The sequence below is a fragment of the Anarhichas minor genome, unplaced genomic scaffold (assembly GCF_050575085.1).
Source record: "Anarhichas minor isolate MPS153535 unplaced genomic scaffold, ASM5057508v1 ptg000039l, whole genome shotgun sequence".
Classification (NCBI taxonomy): domain Eukaryota; kingdom Metazoa; phylum Chordata; class Actinopteri; order Perciformes; family Anarhichadidae; genus Anarhichas; species Anarhichas minor.
Window position 1 is genome coordinate 205,270 of NW_027466485.1, and position 22,426 is coordinate 227,695.

The 22,426-nt window shown below is 40.5% G+C and overlaps 1 protein-coding gene across 2 annotated transcripts in view; it reads right to left on the reverse strand.

Annotated features, from left to right (window-relative positions):
• Window positions 1-791: 791 nt before the first annotated feature.
• Window positions 792-22,426, reverse strand: part of slc1a7b (solute carrier family 1 member 7b) — a 36,070-nt gene continuing 14,435 nt past the window's right edge. The window contains exons 2-11 of one of the 2 annotated variants that reach the window (XM_076107479.1): window positions 19,643-19,722; window positions 12,014-12,229; window positions 7,720-7,762; window positions 7,401-7,632; window positions 7,193-7,292; window positions 5,950-6,183; window positions 4,844-5,038; window positions 2,624-2,758; window positions 2,374-2,473; window positions 792-2,050 (exon numbers count right to left, since the gene is read on the reverse strand). In XM_076107479.1, the coding sequence (XP_075963594.1) occupies window positions 1,805-2,050; window positions 2,374-2,473; window positions 2,624-2,758; window positions 4,844-5,038; window positions 5,950-6,183; window positions 7,193-7,292; window positions 7,401-7,632; window positions 7,720-7,762; window positions 12,014-12,229; window positions 19,643-19,722 (1,581 nt within the window). In that variant the 3' untranslated portion in view covers window positions 792-1,804. Of the gene's footprint in view, window positions 2,052-2,368; window positions 2,474-2,623; window positions 2,759-4,843; window positions 5,039-5,949; window positions 6,184-7,192; window positions 7,293-7,400; window positions 7,633-7,719; window positions 7,763-12,013; window positions 12,230-19,642; window positions 19,723-22,426 lie in introns of both variants that reach the window. The other variant, XM_076107478.1, reaches the window with a different exon arrangement.

Here is a 22,426-nt window from a genome sequence, read left to right on the forward strand (position 1 = left end):
CCACTGTAAACATCTCTGAGAGTTGCTGTATTTGACCAGAGTGAATTTGAGCCTTTATGTGATATGAGTGAAATGTACCACAATGAAATTGCACGTGTAAACATACAGGTTTAAAGGATATAGGTTCGGATTTTTCAAGTTTACTTAAAAAACACTCACATGCTGTAATAAATCCTCCTGATCACACTGGCCACAAGCAGAACTGTACAGGTGAATTTTAGAACGTATGTTTTCACATAAGCAAAAGTGTGGAAAAATGAGGCAGCAACCTCTGGGACTTAAAAGTGAAGCCAATGAGGAAGTGTCTAAAACTTGCATTCTTCCTAATGACCATCAGGGGGCGACTCCTCTGGTTGCAAAAAGAAGTCTGATTGTATGGAAGACTATGAGAAAATGATTCAACTTCTCTCTTGATTTATTCCCTCAGTAAACATTGTAAACATGAGTTTATGGTCTCAATCTCTAGTTTCAAGTCTTCTTCAATACAGCATGATGTTCATTTAGTAAATTATGGTCCATTTAGAGTTAAATAGACCATAAAGCAGGGGATGCTTTAGGTCGTGGCTACCTAGCGATCGCTAGTTGTTGTGTTTTCGTCTTAGAAAATGGTAAAAACAGTAAAATACCCAAAACTACTGTATCTCTGAACTCTTTAACTAGATCACACACACATCTACTGAAAGTTATTCCATGTGCTCCTCTTTTGAGGCCTGCTTCCCACTTTGAAAACCTCTGCTGTAGAGAAAACCCTTAAACAAATGAACAGTGAATGAGGCAACAAAGGAGGACATTTTGTCCCGTGTCTCACAATAGAGTTTGTCAGGGTGCAATCCCTTCATGGCCAGTGTGAGCAGGAGTATTTTGTTACCCTCAACAGAACGGCGTCGTGATGGTGCATACGGGTGAGAGATGATATCAACTAATACATTAGCTCCAAAGTAAGTTCATGTGCTGTAGATAAAGAAAGTTCGGCTCTTGTTTGAAATTTTTGCGAATAGCAGCAAAAATAAATTCACTCCACCAATAAACTCCATGACCACTCGGCTTATGTTGAACGGTGGTTGTTTTAGGCTGTGCAAGGAAAGTTTAATTCAATGAAGTGCTCCTGAGGCTGTATAAACAAATCTCTATGTTGCCCCTTGAACACCCAGTTATGTCACGAGGGAAGGACAAATTTACGATCTTTTCTTCAGCCCTGTCATCCCGTCAAGCCGAGCACCACCAACTTTGTTAAGGCAAAATTAAACAATTAGGGCATTTCACTTTGCCTCCTGATCGTTCAACTAAAACCAGACACTTGCAACCCTGTCTTGTCTCTTATAATGACACAAACAGCTGGTTGCTTGGAGTCGTATAAAATAAAATAAAATAAAATAAAAACTTGTCTTATTAACATACAGAAAAAAAATTATAATAATCATAAATGATATAAAATATAGGTATCAAATAGGAAATCAGTTCATCAATGCATGTACCTGTAATCAAAGGTTTAGGTGCTGCAGGTCCACACCAAGGACGAGTTTTATGAATAAAATCATAGTGTTGTCCTTTCGGTGTGATAAGCTCCACTGTCAGTGTGATACTTGTCCAGTCGTACAGAAAGCATTTCACTGCTATATAGTTTCCCCACCACGAGGCTTTCTCACTTTTCAGGACATGTTGTCACCAATGAGTTTTGCCCCCACAACAATGAGATGAAGAGATGAAGATGAGCCTGGCTGCGCTGTACTCCCTTGTGTAAGCATTCCCTCTGCTCCGAGGTCAGCACATCCACACAGACAACACATCGAACTCCAGGAGGAGGCTATACGTTGGTCTCAAGGCCGTTCATGTCAATGGTGCAGTGCTCCTTGCTCTTCTTTAGGTTTCTCGGGGGAATGGGAGGCTTCTTCCTGTCGGAAGGCGGCCGGACGCCCTCCTCCAGCTGCATCAGCCGGGCCACGTCGGAGGGGACAAGCTCGTGTTTGACCCCCGAAGAAGGGGGCCGGTAGTTGCCATTGTTGTTGTGGCAGTTCATCAGAATGGGTTTGGGCTCACAGATCAGAGGCACCTGGGGGCCGACAGGGTCACAGGAAGGGAATTAGGGAAGTGGAAGAAAAAAAATGAAAGCATGCGTCTGGAAGGAAATCGAGCTGGAAAAGAAGCTGGACAGTGACTTTGTCAGAATTTTATACCCTTTTCCCCCCATAATAAATGCTTTTTTATTATTTGGTGAAGAAGTTCTTGTAATTACAATTTATAATTTCAGTAATTTACAGACAAAAAAGATGCTTCCTTCCTAAACGTCTGCTTTTATGGAGTGTAAGGAAAAGCTCTGATCTCAGTTCGTGTTATCACTTTCTGCAGAAAAAAGAAGCTAAAAATAAAACTCACCCCATCTCCCTCTTGCATGAAGTCTTTCCTGCAGATATGTGCCATGATGCCTGTGGCCAAAGCATCACCCATTACATTTACCATGGTGCGGAATCTGTCTCTGTAGAAAATGAAGACGTTCGAGAGGATGAGTTCAACTTAAAGCGGAAATGTTTCGGAACATTTTGGCCGAATGAAGAAGAGATGAAGAAGATGGGGCTCATGTGTTTTCTTGACAAAAGTGATGGAAGTGGACACACGTGCTACTTACAATGCCCAATCTACTGCGATGATGAGAGTGATGTCATCAGTTGGCAACCCGACGGATGTTAGCACTATCACCATGGTGACCAGTCCGGCTTGTGGTATCCCTGCCGCACCGATACTGGCTGCAGTGGCTGTGATACTGGAGATTTAGAAACCTGATGTCAACTCGTAAACATAACAGCTGTGTGTAATGTAACATTTAATAAGGGATAATAATGGCTGTTGACCTTCAACAGTGCTTCCTGCGGGATGTCATGAGAGACCGATACACAACTAAAGGTCACAAGGTCGTGCTGTTTTTAATCCTTGACTTTTTTTTCTTCTTTTTTTTAACAAAAAGCATATCACCACTCATCTTTTCCATTTGAATGTCCATCTCTTCTGCTCTCTTGTTTTCTTATACAGAAAAAGAAAAGCAAAAGCAGCACCACTGGAATATGGCAGAGGCGACAGGGATGGACTCCTCCAGGCAAAGTTACACCAGGAAGACCGAATATGACCCAGAACAGAACTGTGAAGAGTGAGCCAAGGTGAACCTAACTGAGGGGGGGGGGGGGGGGGGGGAGGTAGCAACAATGGAGGGAGTTCAAAGGTGCCTTCTGTGTCACAGGGGAAAACGTAAGTAACCAAGTTGTTTATGAATATACCAAACCATTGTTTCCCTACCATAACCATATACTGTATAAGTGGCCGTGTGAAGAAACAGTAAAAAAAAAAAAAAAATTAGCATTAGCACTTACAGAAAAACATTTCTACAAACAAATAATTAATATTATAATAATTTGAAAGATGTTAAATTAACAGCAAATTCTACACACGGTGGCTTAAAGGGTAACTTCCTACAACACAACCCACAACCCTCCTTCAGTGTCTGTATTCTCACAGACTCAGCCGATCGTTCATTGAGCTGAACTCACTCCGTAGACAGCTGGTCATTGCAGCTGTTACTGATTTACGAATATGAAGGGGAAAGTTGAGCACTTACATGCACTCATTCAGTTAATGATACCTTATTAATTTGTTCTTGGGACGGAATAAAGTCATGGGCCTCATGAGTCAGACAATGTCTCCATAGCAACTGTCCAGATACTGATTAAAAGCATCCTCTCTGTGAGACGTTGAACTGCTCTGTGAACTACTAACATGTAGTTCACCCTCCACGTTGTGTGGAGGGTGAACTACATGTTAGTGTACGTCTGATATCTGGTGCAGATCCAGAAGCTGAGGACAGGATGATCCCACCGCTCATCATGGTGAGAGAATGCAAGGGGGGGGTCGGAGGTCTGGCAGTGGCGTGACTTGGATACGGTGGTTTATCGAGGCCACATGGCTCTTTTCAGAGAGAGATAAGCGGATAGTTTCAATCTACAGTTGCTTTATGGAATTATATAGAAAAGCATACAGTTGCAAATATAGAGCAGGATGACAACTGATGGTGATGTCAATTATATTCCTACGTTACTGATTTATGACACTGTTCTTCACAGGTATAGTCAACACAACAGTGAACAATTTGTTCTTGAATACACCAGGCCAGTCAGACACTTCTTATACTTCATTAGTATTTAGGCCAGCCACACTCGGTGTTGAAACGTTAATAAGTCTTCCTTGTGTGCATCGGGGATAACGGCTACACTGGACCTGGTTCAAGGTTCGTTCCCTGGTTTTTAAAAATGTCTTAGATTGGAGGACGTACACAGTATTTTTGTAATTCGGGACAGCGTGAAACACAATGAGCATCACTCTTTGCTTTACTCTCAAAGCACGATGGAGCCTGCCTTCATCATGTATTGCCTTTGACTGCAGATTATCTTCTGCGCGCTGTACCAAACACCCATTTGTTTTCTGTAATCTGGGCTTCCAATTCTCGCTTAGGAATCTCTTAGAATGCCCTATTGATGTATCAGTGTGAAAATAACCTGCTTTTCCGTACTTCAGAAATCAAAAAGAACAACTTTTAGAGGTTCTTACTAAACATACGTTGTATTATCTGGTTAAGAGATATAAGAAAGGCCATCATCGTCAAAGAAAAAAATGAAGTCCGAAAATCACAGAAAAGTGTAGTGTGCATATTTAAAAAATCAAAAAATTATGTATAATGCATATCTGCTCGTCAGTTTAAAGGATTTAATGATGTTGATATCATTGCTTTAAAATCCCAGTAATATCTTCCCCACGTTAAGGAGCTTACAGGCACAGCTGGTGTACGGCATGGTCCACTGACCTGATGGTGATGATCTGGCCAAAGTCCAGCTCGTAATTGTTAACTTGTGCGATGAATATTGCTGCCACGGCCTCGTAGAGAGCGGTGCCGTCCATATTGATGGTGGCGCCCACAGGGAGCACAAAACGGATGATGCGGCGGTCAATGTGGTTGTTCTCTAAGAGGCACTTGAAGGTTATAGGCAATGTGGCAGAGCTGAGGAAGACAGAGATTAAAACAGAGAGCTCAGAGCGTTCAAAGGTCAGGCAAAACAAAAAAAGATCATTGCATAACCATCCCATCATTTCTCCCAGGCATGTGTGTAAACAAGTGTCTAGTGGTTTGCTGTGTTGGGAGAAACAGCTGGAACTCGTATGAGACATTCAGGATGCAGCACATGCTTTTGGCTGATCTGAGTACAGAACCCATGTGCGCTGATGGCCATGTAGCAGGCACACTTACTCTGGCCTTGGCACGGCAAAATGAATAATAAAGTGTGTGAATCTCGATACACACTTGATTGATCTCAGAACATTTCATGGTCCATGCCGAACCTTTTGTGCGTTTTAACCAATTCATGTAAAATCACATAACCCTACATTGCTGAGGAGCATTTTCCAAAGCACGCTGTTGTGTTTCAGATTTTCAGTTTGTCGCTTTATACCTTCCAGGCCGCCACTGGCTGAAGCAGAAGTCTGAAGTCTAACCACAGCGAACATAATGTCTGCTAATGTGAATAAGCCAAAACATGCAAAATCACTGACAGTGTCAGGTAAATTCACTGGTCAGTTTGTATAGAGGAGCAATGTCACAAAATATCAACAACATGTGCATGCACGCAGGCAGATGGATGGGTGCCAGTCTAATCAAATGCGTGGAATGCTCCTTTACATTCCCATCTCCTCCCACACACACCAGATGTTTCCTGATCTCCCACAGCCCCTTTGAGGCTTTTCATGGTAGGTTCCAGTAAATGGAAAGGAAAGGAAAGGAAAGGATAAGTGGTATTAGGACTCAAGGATATATCATTTTGATTCATGAGAAAATAAAAACCACATACAAACCTTTTTCACAACACATCAATACAAACTAATTACGTTTGTTCTCCCTGCAGTCATTTTCTTTACCTGGAAGAAGTTGCCAGGGCGATGAGCAGGGCTTGCAGGATTCCCCGTATATAAACGATGGGGCTCTTTTTGGTGATGAAGAAGTACATGGAAGGCAGGATGAACAAGCCGTGCAACACCAGACCAAACACCACGGTTATGGCATAGAAGCCCAGCTTTTTCCCCATGGCTGAGGGGTCACTCATCTCCAGGATCTTACCGGCCACCAGGAACACGATGCCGAACGGGAAGTACCTGTCGGGGCGAGGAGTTGCTCAGAGGGTTAGCAGCAGTGGCTGGGAAGTCCTTTATAAATGATACAACTGTTAGATTTGTTCATCTATAGACAGGTTCCCACGCGATGCCATCATGAGATGCTCAAGTTTGGTGTTAAAGCATAAATTTCCATGATCCCAAAAATAGTATTGCAAAGGAAATCTTGTTAGGGCCGTGGATCATGATAAGGTGATGGGTAGTCCTACACAGGAACTCATCAGCAAAAAATAATATTGTTCATACTGTTATTGTGTGTTTATAGCTATTTAATGAATATCGCAAACGTTTGCCAGCGTCTATGATGAACGGCTTGTTGATCAATTTGAGTTTGCGTTTAGAGTTCCAGCGTGTCATTTGGTGACAGTTTACAGAGATGGCTGACTTAGATAGCTTCCAATAGAAAATGCATTTCTGCAATATTCTTTGTACTAAATACTAAATGACCTTTAATATGAATGAATTAAATCCTGTGTTGAAATAGTTGCTGAGGACTGAAACTTCCCCTGTATCATCTAGCACACACATGTGTCTGGTATATCTTGAAGGTAAACATTAGGATTTTCTCACATCCTAACGTCACAAATATCCTCTGCCTGCTCTTTAATCGTGCAGCTGGCAAACAGCAGAAATTGCATATGCTGACGTAACTTTGTTCTAATGCTAACGTTTAAACGTGCTAATGTTTGAAAAAACAACAACATAATAATGGGGCTATACTTGTGCAGCAGGAATTTTATATCAACTAACTTTACTCTGCAATGCTAAGATCCATAAAACTAAATACAATACTTCTGCACTCATACCCTGTGCTGCCTGTAGTCATATTGAATAGCTATTTATCAGCTGGTTTGCACAGATTCAGCTTTTACAGTAATGTGGAGATGAGGCAGCTATTTTAGCTTGAGTTGTTGACCCTCCTGCTGCAGGTACATCTTTTAAAGTTGTCTAAAGCTTCCCTGAAGTAAAGTATGGTTAAAGAGAGCATTACCATATAACAATGGCAACAATTCTAAGGACGGCCTCGTTCAGGCTCTGGCAGAAGTTCACCAAGGCGCTGCCATTTGGCCCCATCCTTCCCAACATAATACCTGTGAAAATAAACGGCGCCATCGTTAAAATGTGCATTTCAAATTGGCAGTGATGAATTCTACTTGAAGCCACAGCAGAATCCAGACAAAAATGATGCAGGTTTTTACCCATGGTGGCTGAAAATATAACGATTCCAAGGACATTCATTCCGTCGCTTGTTCCTTCCCGAATGCGTACGAGCACATCAGGGGGCGGAGTCAGGTCAAGGGCGAAATTCTGGATGTCGGTTCCATTATCGTCCTGGATACCGTAAATGAGCGCCCGCCGCGTGGTGGACTCTGATTGGGCCTGACTCACCGTTGGCTTGGGTTTCACAGTGTACTCGCTGCTCGTTCGATACTGTTGCCAGGGAATAGAAACAGAATCAGAAAAGAGACCTTGACTTTGTGTTTGAAAGCGATATGTGTAGAATAGCGATCGTCTCACCTGCTGAAATGTGGCCTGGACCAGGTTAGATGGGAACATGTTGCTGCGAAGCAAAGATGCACACATATTAAAACACTCTGTTGTGTGGTTCAGAAACCCTTACTTAGGAAAGTAAGCAAACAATTCAATACTATAAGCTTTTGGGTGTAAAAATACATACTTATTAACATTCATACAAAATAAAAATTGAAAACAAACAACAAAAACAAAATAACTCTGTTCTATTGTGACTCCAATGTAAAAAAAAAAGGATGTAATTTGTTACCCTCCTGTTTTAACAAACCAAATCATGTTGAAATAATTTCTTTGCTTGCTGTGCAACACAGTGCCTACTCGGCAGGTGTGACCTCACCTTATGTTCCCAGTTATTTAGAACAATACTTTCTAATTTACAATTCAATAAAAACAAAAGGCAGAGTTAATTTGACTGAAACAAATAGAGGTTTCTGGTGTGACCTGAAGTTTGACTTCATCTATGGAGTTGCATTAAAAAAAACATCTGCACTCCACTCACCAGACACCCGTACTGTTTGGAGATGGGGGTGTATAAGGTCTGACAATATTCATTGTATCTCTGCTCCTGACTCTATTTACACTATCACCTTTGTGTGCTGATTGCACACAAAAAATGAAATCACTTATAAGGGACACTCAGGAAACACCATTCAGTACACGGAGGTGTTTTGCTATGACCAGCAGATTATGGTCACTGATGTTAGCTAATGTTAAATGTAGTTGTAATTCACACCATAGAGTCAGTTAGCTGACTTTATAACTCTTCCCTGTTGTGCTCCTAAAGTTCCTGTACAGCGTATAACAGTAATGGCATGCCCTCTTTCTAAAGTCCAACCAAACCATTTAATGCAAACATCCAACTTATATCAGATCTTAATATGCACTTAAACTGAAATCAAACCAAATTAGATTTCCTAAAAGTAAACCAATAAAACAACAAAATATAACTTATTTTTTAAGATTCACAACCACAAAATATTCTCTCTGACCTTAGCCAGAGGAACGGTGTTAATACGGGGATCCACACCCCTTGTTGTCTTCTGTTGACTGACTTGTTGAACAATCTGGATAAAACTATGACTGAGAACATCCAATGCAATACAGACATTTTTTAAAAACCTTTAGTGCCACCACTAAATGACTGTATTCCGATCCAAGGTTGCATTTTACCGGCGCACTGCAGAGACAGAAATGGATGTCTTTTAAGACCCGAAACGCAGCTGACTGCCCAGAGTGACATGCTCTATGTTTTACAGACACTCTGTGATCTTGAAATCCTGTCATTGTGGCCGATTGAAATTCCAATTGTATTTCACTTCATGTCGAGTTTTCCAGGCTCATAGTACAGCTACTGTAGATATAAAGCCCATTCAAAAAGCACAATGGATGTAGATTCATCTCAAAGCCCAAATTAGACGTTTTTAATTCACGAAAGTAGGATCTCACACCTTGTGACATTTACTGTAAACTGCTGTTGAGTCAAAAGAAACAGATACCTGTTCCTCTTTACATGTAGTAAGAACCCCCAGAGGAAGAGATGTAATTCAGAGATGTTTAATCAGCCATATTTCAAATTTCTTCTGAAAATATTACAACTTTCCTTTTCAAATTATTACGATTTCTTTCTCACAATATTACATTTTTTTCTCAAAATATTGTGACTTTCTCTCTCAGAATAGTATGACTTTTCTTTTCAACATTTTACGACATTTCTTTTTAAATTAAATATTAGGACTTTCTTCAAAATATTAAAGTTTTTCTCAAAATATTATGACTTTTCCCCCCCCTTAAAACATTCTGATTCTGAACGTTCTTATTCTCAAAATCTCCGATTTTTTTTCCTACCAGTGGCCCTAATACTCCATCTTAACATCAAGGGTGGTGAGATGGAAAGTCTCTGGAAGTATTTCTTAATGTACTCTAAGTAATTGTAGCACAGTTACAAGGTATACGTTAGAGTATGAATCCAGAGGTTATGAGAATGAATGCACACACGATGGCCACTGTATACTGCATTCAAATACCAAACTCAGGAGTGAACAGTTCTTCCCTATGACTCAGTTTGGACTCAACAGAGACCCACAGTGAAATAGAATTATGACTTCAGGCTGTACTAATCAATATCTATTTATTAATGGATAAAATATTAACTGTAATAACAAATATAATTTTTTATCTGCTCAGCTTCATAATTGCACTTGCAAACATGCATTTTGAACCAGTCCCACTGTTAAGAGTTCATACTAAGTGCAGTCTTAAGGTCACCTACTGATCCATTCCGCCTGCCTGCGCAGCTCTGCACATGTGCTCTCTGATTAACAGCCTGGACTCACCCCATCTCTCCAACAGCATGAAATAGAATGCTCAGATTAGACTTGCAGAGGCACAATGTATGACAGGTGACTGTTAATAGTCCTGTTTACTGATGCTAGGTCTGAGAAACTGGGTAACATCTCTTATTAAAGAAGATTAAATGTTTTTAGTCAACAATGAAGTCATCCCCGAATACGGGAACTGAACAGCTTAAGACAACCAATGTTTTTTAATCCTGTCTCAGGATTGAAAAAGTAAGATATTGCTCTAGTGAGGTGTTGTGACTCCCGTTTGGTCAACCTTTTATAAGCAAATATTCCTGATATTATTTCGTGCCATCTTGTACAAAGCATCAAGTCATTTCTATATTCATTTATATTCATGAGTAACAGCACAGAACATTTCTTAGCTGAGAAAGTAAAACACTGGTGAGCTCACAGATAAGGTTCTCTGTCTGCAGGACTGGGGACATACATCCTTGATAGCACTCAAAGAATAGAATAACATATGTATCATGTCGTGTCCCACTTTAAATGTCTTGAACTACGCCACTGCTGCCGTGCTGTCTGTTGCCAGCAAGCCACAAATGTCTGAATGACATTGCCATGGGAACATGGGAACACTATATGCATTTATTTTTCTTACATATTGAATACAACACGTTTGTTGTGCTGTAAATAGGGTCATGTATTATAGGGCCACTGATAAAGCCTTTAAGCCTAAAGGGTGAGACAAACCTCATCAACATATAAGGGGATGATCAAGCCCAATTCACGTGAAGTCCAGTTTACACTTCAGAAGGAGCACTACTACCACCTGTGAGTCCAGTTGTATGATGTCCTTCGTGAAGGGAACTGACAAAAAAAAAACCTGATGATGTCAGTAGTAATCTGTGCCGGGAACCAGCATTATAAACAAAGGGCATGGAGTTTGAGAGACAAAGTAATTTACCAGCAAGTGAAGATTTGCTGAGTAATGCCAGTAAATTGAATTATGGCAAGTGTAGCATCTAGCATTTCTGGATCTTGAGTCTATAAAGATGGAAGACATGACAGCTCCCCCTAAAAGTGAAGCCAAAACATCTCCGTTGCCCCCTGTTGGCTGGCTGCAGTATGGTTCATAAATCCTGCCTGTCCACGGAATTGGGCCAAGCTAAATATCATATCCTTGAATGTAACGTGTTCCTGATGCTCGAATCACGAGTCTGTGTAATAGAGTAATGTGTCAATTTGATTATACATGTATTTATAGAGATGTTATGGTTAGTTGTTGTGCCGTTCTTGCCAAAGAGCTACCGTGGTGGTGATGTAGCAGCTAGGTGGCTCACGCTAACTAGTTTCACTCTCATAACTGTATCATTATAATATGGCCTCGAAAAACTGCTGTGAAATGGTACAGACTGGTCTTACCCCATTGATACAAATTTTAAAAATATATCATTGTTGTGTACTGTGTATCTATGTACACACTATGGATCAATCTCCTTACATCTCATCCCTTTTGGTCCCCTTTTGTATGTCCCTCTCTTCAGAATTGAGCTCCATACATCACCTTTAAACAAGACAAGACAAATCCCTTGCAGCACAGAAATGATCTGAGATCTATGTGCAGCTTTCAGTGGGGGTTTTATCAGAAGACGGCGGCGTCTGTAGCTCGCTGTATCCCTCCTAGGCTCCGTTTGTTTTCTGCTAATCTCCCACTCCATGATGTGAAGGTACAGACCACCTAACAATGACCGTACTGTAGCGACTGACTAATGGAACACTTACATACATGACTTCTTCTGCTATTGAGGAGATTTTAAAAAACAACTGAACAGCATGTGCTCCACTTCAGTCTGACAAAAAGCCTAATACAGTAATTGCCATGCATTGAGTATCGCTCACATATGTCAGACTCATTAATGAGGAAACGGTTGTTCATGGTATGCACATGTATAGTCGGATGGAGGTTATGTCGATCCTACCGGATGAGGTCCAGCAGGGCATCAGCAGAACTCATGATAGGCTTGCCGCTGTCCTCAGAGTCCTCTTTCTGGGCTGCACCGCCTGGGTGGATGATGGAGACCATGATGATTCCCACTACCACGGCTACAAAGGTGGTCCACAGGTAGTAGGACACTGTGATCAGACCGAGCCGACTGGAACACTTGGCGTCGAGGGCTGCCAGTCCTGACATCAAACTGGGAGAAGAAACATTTGAGTTAGACTGATAGTTAGTGCTTTATTGAAAGAATGCATGTTGAACCACGTTAAAGCAAATGGGTCAATGCAATCTATCAGTAAAAAACTAATTTGTGCTCCTCACTTCGAAAACTCATGTTGATATTCTTGTGAGGTGTAAAACCGACTTATAATTCAGTATCTATCTATACACCATGGGCACAGCTGCGGGAGCAATGTTGGGGTTAAGTGTCTTGCTCAAGGACACATTGACATGCGACTAGTGGAGCCGGAGCCGGGGATCGAAACGCCAAACCTCTGATTGCAGGACGGCCCTGCGCTCCACTCAGCCACGGTCACCAGGCGAAGACCTTGGACGACATTCTTTAACTGTTCAGGAGTATGTAATCCTTCAATCCATTTGAAAACATCAAACACAAAACTAGCATATTCTCATCGAAAAAACTATCTCACCACGAGGTCCAGTTTCTGGAATTTTCTGACAACTGTACATGCTTCATCTGCTGAGGAAGATCATGTGATGGAAATGAAGGCTCCAGACAAACTACTGTGGTGAAAGTGTTTCTCAACTGCTGTATTGTGTTCAAAAGTGACTTAAAACATCAGTTGGACATTCATGGTTAGGACAGTGTTACTTTTTCAGATGTAAGAAGTTCTCCAAACTAAGGAACAAAATTGTCCATGCCATCTGTAACAACATTTAGAAGCATTTTCAGTTGACTATCGGTTGGAAACAGGAAATGAACAGCAGTCTCCCGTGTTAAGTGTTGCCTTTTCAGAGACGGTTGGAGGCCATTGAAGTTAATTTTTGGTGGACGGTAAGTTGATATATTGTAATTCTAGTCGTATAGAGTTTTTTTGCGTCATTTTGTAAAATGTCTGAGGAAACTGTTGATATTCCCAACGGTCCCTGGTTGTCATTATACCTTTGTATTTCCTGCAGTACGTCACAGAACCTATAAAAGGGTCATTACCTCTCTGAACCTACAATGGTGACAACCTAGTAGTATTCATGTATTTGATTGTGATAGAGCGTCTTTGTTATCAGCAACTATGAAACTGTTAATGATATTTAATAATGTTTAGGAAGCCTAACGTTGGCCAGCTCTCTTGATAATGTTTCATATTATTGTCAGGAAGTGGTGCTAATAGCCAAATCGTAATAACTCCTCTTGTATTATATTTGCATATAGTTTGGTTTCATGATGTAGCTATCTTGAGTTGAGCTATATGCAGTTGCTGACTGAGCCATGTTGTGTTTAGAGACCAATAACTGGGAGAACAAGCAGGCACATTCAGATAAAAAACATCAGTCAACACTTCATGTGTTTTTATCTTGTGGAGGCATTTTCAAGTCAATGGTGAAAACAGATATGATGGGTTAAGTGGGACTTGCCATGCCCGCCCCATTAACTTCAATACAACTGGTGCCAAACTCTGGCGGCAATGCAAAACTAAAATGCTATCAGCATGATGTAATTAATCCTCCTCTTCTCTAATTTACAAAGGTAGTTATTTTTATATTAAAAGTAGCTCAAGAATTCACATTGAAAGAAACATAGAAATTCAAACAAAGCAAAATTTCGATGACCAGGCCGATCAAAGCACATCATCAGGCTGAGACGAATGTGTTGTACCACTGTTATAGCTAATATGCCCTCGGATGCAGTGATACAAATGGATTTTTATTTTAATCAAAAGGTGATTTGCAAAAAAAATGTTTTGCTCCGTCTTTGTCATGTTATGTTTTTATTCTCATATATTTAGGAGGGCGGTCATTGGAATTTTTTTTCTAACAATCAGAGGTGGGCCTCAACTAACACAACTTTAAGAGCCCCTGGTGTACATGACTCACCAAGCTCGAGTTCCATTTAAAGGCAACAAAAGTCCAACATTATGCTCCACCCTAACCTGCTCCCTTTCTTTATTTTGAATTCATTTTATTACTTTATTTTATTGTTCAAGTGGTTTGTCTTGAGGCATTTTAGAATGTAATATACTGTATGTCGCTGCTAAAAAATAATAATGTTCAAAACTTCCTCTCTTTCGTGATGTGTCACGTGACTAACGTTACGCTACATCGTGTAGCGGTTTCGTGTAGCTAGCTGCTAACGCTACGGAACTCGGGCTAAACAGCTATCTTACGCAGATTCAAAAAGACATCTAGTAGGAGGCGGTGGCGGCGGGGACTCATTTTGTTTGGACTCGCGCGAGTATGTACTTTCCAACAAAACAAGCAAAGATATCAGGTAGTGACACTTTTCAAGTGTTATGTAGCCGATAACTAGAAAGAAGCAAGGGGAAATTTAGCAGTACAAAAAAGGATTTTTTTACATTTATATGCAAGATGTGAATAAGACAGGAATAGATAATATTGATAGATGGATAATTAAAGTGGCTAACCAGTCAATTTCCAGAAGTAAAGGAAGAATGAAGCGAAGGGCGTTTCCCTGGTGGACAGATGAGCGTGATAAAGTAGTGAAAGAAAGGAATGAAGCTATCAGGGCATTAAGAAGAACTCATCATTTTCAGAATTTAATTAAATACAAGCAAGCACAAGCAAAGGTTAGGAAAATTATACGTGATGCAAAAGGCAAAGCTGAAATTGGCAGACCAACAGCTTTGGGAGATGTTTGGAACATGATTAAAAGCATAAAAAGGAATCAGATGGAAATGGCAGTAATTCAGTACGGAAGATTGGGGAGTAGGCGGCAGTGTCTGATGAAGCGAAGGCAGAGATAATAGCAGAGGTACTGTACTCAAATCCATAGTTCTAACTGAGGAAGGAACTAGAGTAAGAGTAATGACCAGAGCAGCTAGTTTTGGATTTCTTGAGAGTATACACTTGCAATGGATGCTTCATTTACTTTGGAAAACATGAAGAAGGCTATGAATAGGATCAGGAATAACGTCTCCTGGAAAGGATGGAATCTGTTATGTAACGCTAAAGCATTTAAGTGTTTTAGCGTCCATGAAGCTGCTAGGTTTTTATAATAAAGTATGGGAACGGTAAAATTGCCACCTGGTTGGAAAGAGACAGTGGTTATTCCTATCAGGAAACGAGGCAAGAACCCATGAGCTACAACGACCTATAGTCCAATAGCACTGATGTCACGTAGAGGAAAGATAATTCTCCCAGTGTATTTAAACCCTGTGTGTCCCCTTTCTCAGTGTCGGTTCGCCTGTTGTGTTACCTGCTCTGCTAGAATTCTTAATGGTATGTTCCCTGTTTCGCTCCTTATCCTGCTCTGCTCTGCTCTGCTCTGTTTTTTCATGTATGTATCCCTCGTGTTTGTTTTTCTGACTACCTTATCCTGTTTTGTGTTTTGCCCGTTCCTTGTTTTTTCCTTGAATTTTTTGTTACACATTTTTGGACTTCCGTGCTCTGGAAGTTTTGTTTTGAACATTTTTCGTTATAACTAAAATCACCACTATTCATCCCTCTGTTCCACTGTGTCTCTCTGCGTTTGGGTCCATCCCCTGCCACCATTTTCCACATGTTTAGTGTCTGGAAATGGGTTCCATTAACAGATTTATGTTCTGCATTAATGTCATTGCACTCATTTACATCTCACAGTAGGCAGGGTTAATAAGATATATGAAACTCTGCAGAGATTTAAAATTATGAATATTTTTTATGTAACATTTATGTGGATACCAGCTCACAAAGGGGCTAATGGCAATGATATTGTGGATGCATTAGCAAAACAAGCTCTGAATCATGAGGAGATCGTGGACATTTCACTCAGCCAATCTGAAGCAAAAGGAATAATAAAGTAACATCCTGAAAGAGTGGCGGCGCAGTTGATACACAGGATGGCCCCTTTGTACAGTACAGCGAGAAGTGGCCTAAGTGAGGACAGCTTAAAGGAGACTCAAGAGAGGTGAACATCTTGACAAGACCGAGAGAAGAACATGCTAGACTTAATTAAACACTGGACATAAGAATTAAACATCCCTAAGGATTATTTAGACACTGTCAAGTAGAAGAACCGGTGGAGCATGTCATTTTACAAAGCCAAAAGTGCTCTCGAGAACTAGATGCATTAAAGAAAGGAATCAGAAAGCTGGGAGTGGAAGAACTGAGTCTACAAAATGTAGTTGACATCTGGTTCGAGGCCTTTCCAATATCAAAGATCTGTATTGCTGATATGAGTACGAAACATAATATTTACTACGGGTCCGCAAGTTTTTTTAAATTAATTAATTTTTAAAAATATTTTAGCTTAAAAAACATTAGCCACATTTTGTATTTTTGTAAGTCTCTTCACTGCTTGTAATTCAACCAATGACGGTAGTGGCATACTTAATTATTGGAACACAGCCACCTTCACCTGCCTTCCTCCTTTGCAGGATTACTGGTTATATTGCCACATATTCGTCCAAGCGAGAATCAGTTTTAATTGTTGTTTTTTAGGTCTTATTCATTCAACTTCTTCAGCACAACTCTCTAAATCTGAGGTTTTCAAAGTGCTCCAAACTGTTTCAGGGGAGACTTTTTTTAAAGGTTGTCTGAGGGGAGACTCCCAGTCTCAGACTTTGAAAAGCCAATGCTCTAAGTGTTAGATGTTGAAGTCAATTCAACTTCCACACAAATGCTGGCACTGCAGTCATACGCTGAATGCTCCATCCGACTGCTGAAGGAGTGCTCAGTCCTTGAAAGTATGAGACTGCATACAAAGTAAAATGAGGCGAAAACGGCTCTCGTTATTTATTTTATGAAAGGTACTGTGCCAATGCATCATTGTCCCTTTCTTCATTGCATTGAGGATGCTTATCGTCTCCAGAGGCGAATAATTCAGAGGGCTGAACTGCTGCTTCGAATCCATTCAGTAATGCATGTGATTAATTCACATACTGTTAAATGTGTTGTCGATAATGTTTTATTAAGCATTAAACTCATGTCTTCATGCTAAATTTATACATCAGTAACCACCAGAGGATCCACAGTAACCACATAGAGAGTAGTGTAATCCCAGAACCAAGCTGGCATCACATCAGCGTTAGTGGTTTGATGGATTTCTCTTGTGAATGTAAAGAGGCTTAATCCCCCACTGCTTTCATTCAGGGACAGAATGCCACACACTCACACACAGTGATGAATAGATACTTAAAGCAACACAACAGCTTCCTATAAGCAAAGGGATCTCTGTTTGTATGTGTGTGTGTGTGTCCTTCGCATATCTTGAGAACTGCCAATACAATCTACTTTACAGTATGTGGCTGTGTTACTGGGGACCCAAAGGGCGAGCAGGGTCAAGGTCGGCCCACTTTGGACACGCGACAGGTTCAATATTAATACACTCTGTGCAGCTGTGAGGGAGGGGCTTCAGGGCTTTCGAGCATGTGGTCCACAGCAGGCCTTTTACAGGCTGCGGCTCATTGACTGCAGTTCATTTCTGCTGCTGGATACAGGATATACTAACGTTACAACTCAACTCGTCTTCGCTTCCCTGGAGTCGACCAAGCCCCCCAGGAAATCAGGATTTGAAGCCAATTTGACACAGTGGCCAAACCAAGTAATTAAGACTTCCTGGTCCGTCACGGGCCCAAAAAGACATTCCCCCCTCAGACCTACATTGTGAAAGACATCTGGAAATCAGTGGATGAATTCTTTTTAGGTACATCAACTTCCCAGTACGAACGCTTAAATGGAACTTATTTAACTCATTAGGTCCAAGTTATAAAATCCACTATTGGCCTAACTCAGAGTTATCCAGAGTTGGGAGGTGAGGTTAAAGGTGTTTCTGGACTAAAAAATATAGCCCTACATGGTAACAAAACACCACACCAAATTCACACCACACCGTTTTTGAATTTAACACTTTCAGGTTTCTTTAACTGTATCAGTTACTTTTCCTAATATTTATAAGTTACTTTTGCAATTATGTGTCGCTTACTTTTCAAAATTCCCATGAACCACACTCCACATCGGCATGAATTAGATCCACCACACTTATTTAAGAACTCTTCACTTTTAAAGGTGGTTTGCCTGTTACTGTCGTTAGATCGTTTTAGTAAAACCAAATTATGACTGTTGTATTAACTCTATATGCCAACTTAATCAGAATACACAAGGCTAAATTGCCTCCTATTTTTTGACAAACTGCTGTTTTACGGCGCCTATTATGCCGGCATGGCTAGTGCCATCAAAGGAGCGGAGACATCAGCCACGGTCTATTCCAGTCCCACCTCCAAAGTCATCTTGGCGAGTGTTGAGCAGATGCAAGTGCTTAGGGAGGGTCGAGCATGCGCTCATAACAGCCCTGTGCTCCACGTTTGTGTACGCGGAGCAGAAATGCTCCCTTCCCAGGATGCTTTTCCTCTTGCAGTTACTCCTCTGTGGGTTCGTATATAACGATCACTCACCTGGTTTTTCATGAGACTCATTTCACGCCATAGCATCCAACCAGTTAAAAAAAAATAAAAAAATGGAAGAAATTAACGTGAACTAGGTCATTTATTGGGACTGTAAACTTGGTTCAAAATTGTGAACTATTAACCTGAACTAGTTGATTTAACTTTGAGATGGTGTTTGTGAACTGTGAACTTGCACAACATACGTCAGACAAAGTCAGACGGTACTCAGCGCTTGGTAGCTATACTACTCCTGCTACAAGACTCGCTACTACAGTTTGGTTGATCATTAGACTGCTTTTAGTGCACTGTCATGGCAGTGCACATTCTGCTACTGCCATGATACAATATACATTTGGGTGGGTATTTCTTTACTTTTGGAAAATAGCATGAATTGCCTTACTTCTATTGGATATCCGCACATCCTGGTAGTGTAGAGCTGGGCGTTAAATCAATTATAATAATTAAATCCAATTCATGGTTTTGGACAATGTTTAAAAATGAAAATCTATTTTCACTTTAACTCGTTACAGCTTCCCTGAGCTCTTATTAGTGTGCCTGCACTCTTTAAGCTTGAAAGGTTTGCAAAGAAAAATGCTCAAACAATGTATTTTATTATAGGCAGCGTGGGTTTCAAGTTCAAATGAAGGTTTGTTAACAACAATTTGTTCGAATTTTCTTTTTGTAAAATTTATTTATTTACCTTTTTGCAATAAAAGTGACTTTTTTATGCTTATAGTCAAATTGGATTAAAAAAATGTTACTGTATTTTTTAGTGCACTTCACATCGTCTCGCTGGTCATTTTTTCCATAGAATTCTCTCAGAAGAGTACCCAATCCACTCCACCCTCCTGCCAACTTGCAGTGAATGCAAGTAAGAGCGCACAGAATATGTCACTAAAAACTTGTCGTGTTAATCCAAGGGGTTAAAGGTGTGAGGCTTATAGGGAGATTATAATATAGGGAAACAATAATGTAGTTTATAATACAGTATAGTGTGTATTTATAATATAGTAAACTATAATATAGGGACTGCAGGAGACAGTCGTCGGTACCTGGACACAACGAGGGGAAGAATCAGCATCTTCAGCATCCTCATCAGCAGCTCTCCGGGAAACTGGAAGTACTTCACCTCCTGCCAGGATGAGAGAAGAAGAAATTATAGTAACAAGCCATTTGAGGAGGAGCATTAGACAGATAGTGGAAAGGAACTGTTGTTAAAAAAAAATGATGAACAGGAACAAGACATTGTTGGGGGCGTTTGGAGAACTGCGGGAGCTGAAAATATGCTCCCTTTCATCATGAAGGAAAAGTAATTCCTTTTTTTCATCTGTCAATGTATTTGTGATTAACATGACTCATGACTTGATAAGAAACTGAGCAATGCTGAATCATCTCCTGAAGTGTAAGTCTAAAATAACCTACTGGACTATTTTCTTTCATCTTTTTGGGATATTAGAATGACATGCTTTTACAGGTCCTTACTTTGTCCTGTGAATGTATGGACCAATGCCATCTAACAATCCTCTACTGCTTTCACTCATGGAGAACAAATTTTGTTAATATTTCAATATTTATTTTTTTTTGTCTTAATTTTATTCAAGCAGTAGTTTCTTGACTTCTTTTTTTGTGGCGAATATGTATTTTCCTAGTCAGTAAACCATGAAACGGTTGCTATCGTTTTTTTTTTCACACAATAGCAGTTCATATTTTCTTATTATGTTTCTTTGCATCAGAACATCAAAAGTAAGACTGAAGATGTATTTGTACTTTTGTGGCTGTAGCTCAGAGGTAGAGCAGGTCGTCCTCTAATCGGAAGATCGGTGGTTGGAAGCCTGACTCCTCAAGTCCGTATGTCAAACTGTCTGAACTGGGCAAGATGCAGAACCCCAAAATGCTGTGCCATCAGTGTGTGAGTGTGCGTGAATGTGCATTAGTTTATATCCTTGGTGGTCAGGTGGCAGCCTCTGCCATCTGTGTATGACCGAACGGGTGAATGTTTACATGAAGGACTTTGAGTGGTCAAAATACTACAACTGCTATATCCATTTATCATTTACCATGTTACTATGGTGGCTATTTGCATAAGCTTTGATGCTAATGTACACACCCTAAACATTTCAACTACACGTTGACGCAATGGTCTGAGATTCACTCTCCTTTTAGCTCAAGATTTAGTCTACACCTACAAGTTGTGAAGTTGTGGGTCATAACACTGAAACAATGAGGGAAAAAAAGCCCAAAACCACTGAGCTGAACTACGGAGTGATTCATCACTCCGAGCGTTATCTTCACATTACACACAGTCATTTAATCCACTGTTGATGTAAAAATACTAAATTGCTAATGATGTACGACGCATCCATCTATTGGTGCTATCAACCGGTGAAAACCAACGATGATTTTTACCAGAGACAAACGTATCTGGCAGGCACTGTAAACTGGTTTACAGCATAAATCCACCGTTGGTCCATTTAAACACAGTAGACAATGTAACAGTTGCACTGCTACAGAAATCTAACCTAAGATTGTACTGGAATGTGTTTGTAGAGTTGGCAGCCACGACATTGTGTGCACTGTCCTGGACTTATCCAGTCACTTTTCCAGTAAGTCTCCAATGCGTCAATTAGTTTCGCTGTCAGGGTTTCCACCAGTGGATTGAAAGCCCGGCGTATTAGCAAGTGTCCTGTGTGACATTGAGTATGACACAGTAACGTTATAGCTGTGAATGTAGCAGTGCGGTATGTGTACAGTTTATAAGTCGGTGAGTAAATGCTACAACTTAAAACCAAAGCCAAGTTGTCTTGTTAGCCACTTGCAACCTGCTGCTTTGAAGTGATTTGGGGTTAGCCCTGAAGCTAGCAATAACCAGTTAATGGTTAACAGTTAATCCTTTACATTCCTAGTCGCTAACTACAAGTTAAAAGGTCACAGAGCTGAATATTACTGCATTCATTCAATGCCATTTCTTGTCTTAAACATATGTTAAGATTATATTTTTGTAACAATTTGGCTAAAGGTGAAGCTGGTTAAATGTTTCCTCTGAGATGGATCTCAGGAGTGGACGTCCTGTGAGGAAAAGGTATTCATTGCATTGTTCATTTACCATCTTTTGGCTTACAACAGCTGACCTTTTTATGTTTTTCAGAGGAAGTTTAGATTACATTTTATTTAAAAAATAATGTTAGTCAACAATGTGTATTATACACATTCAGCAAAATTCTTGTTTTCGCTTTGCCATGGCACCACCATCTGCTTTTCATACTGCATGTCAAGTATGTGGTTGAGTTGCTTAAAAAGCTTTATAGTTCAGCTCAAAGATTCTGTGCTACAGAGCTTGTATTGAAGTGTTGCCCTGGATAAATCTTTCCAAAGAACGGAGTTTAAACAATAAAAAGGTCTCTTCTGGTGCAGTCCATGCAGTTACTCCAATGTTAACCCAGCAGTGGCAGTGTTAGATGCTCGGAGAAAGTGCTCCAGCAGTCAGGTGACAATGTTTAAAGATCGTCAAAGTCCACGTAGGAAGGCGAACAGATTCAAATAAACCTCAGATCTGTTTCACCTAAGTTCCACCAGCATGTCCACATCTCCACTAGAGGAAACAATACACTGGACCATGTTTACACTGATATTCCTGGCAGCTACAATGCCTCCCACTTTGGACCATCAGACCATATTTCCCTGCTTCTGCTGCCTACTAACACCCAGCCTATTGAATAGACCAAACCATGGGGGGGGGGGAATAAAGACAGATGAAGCTTCATCGTGCTGCCGTCTGGCAAGAGATACAAAAGTATCAGCTGCCGTGCCACCAGAGCAGCTTCTTTCCTCAAGCTGTG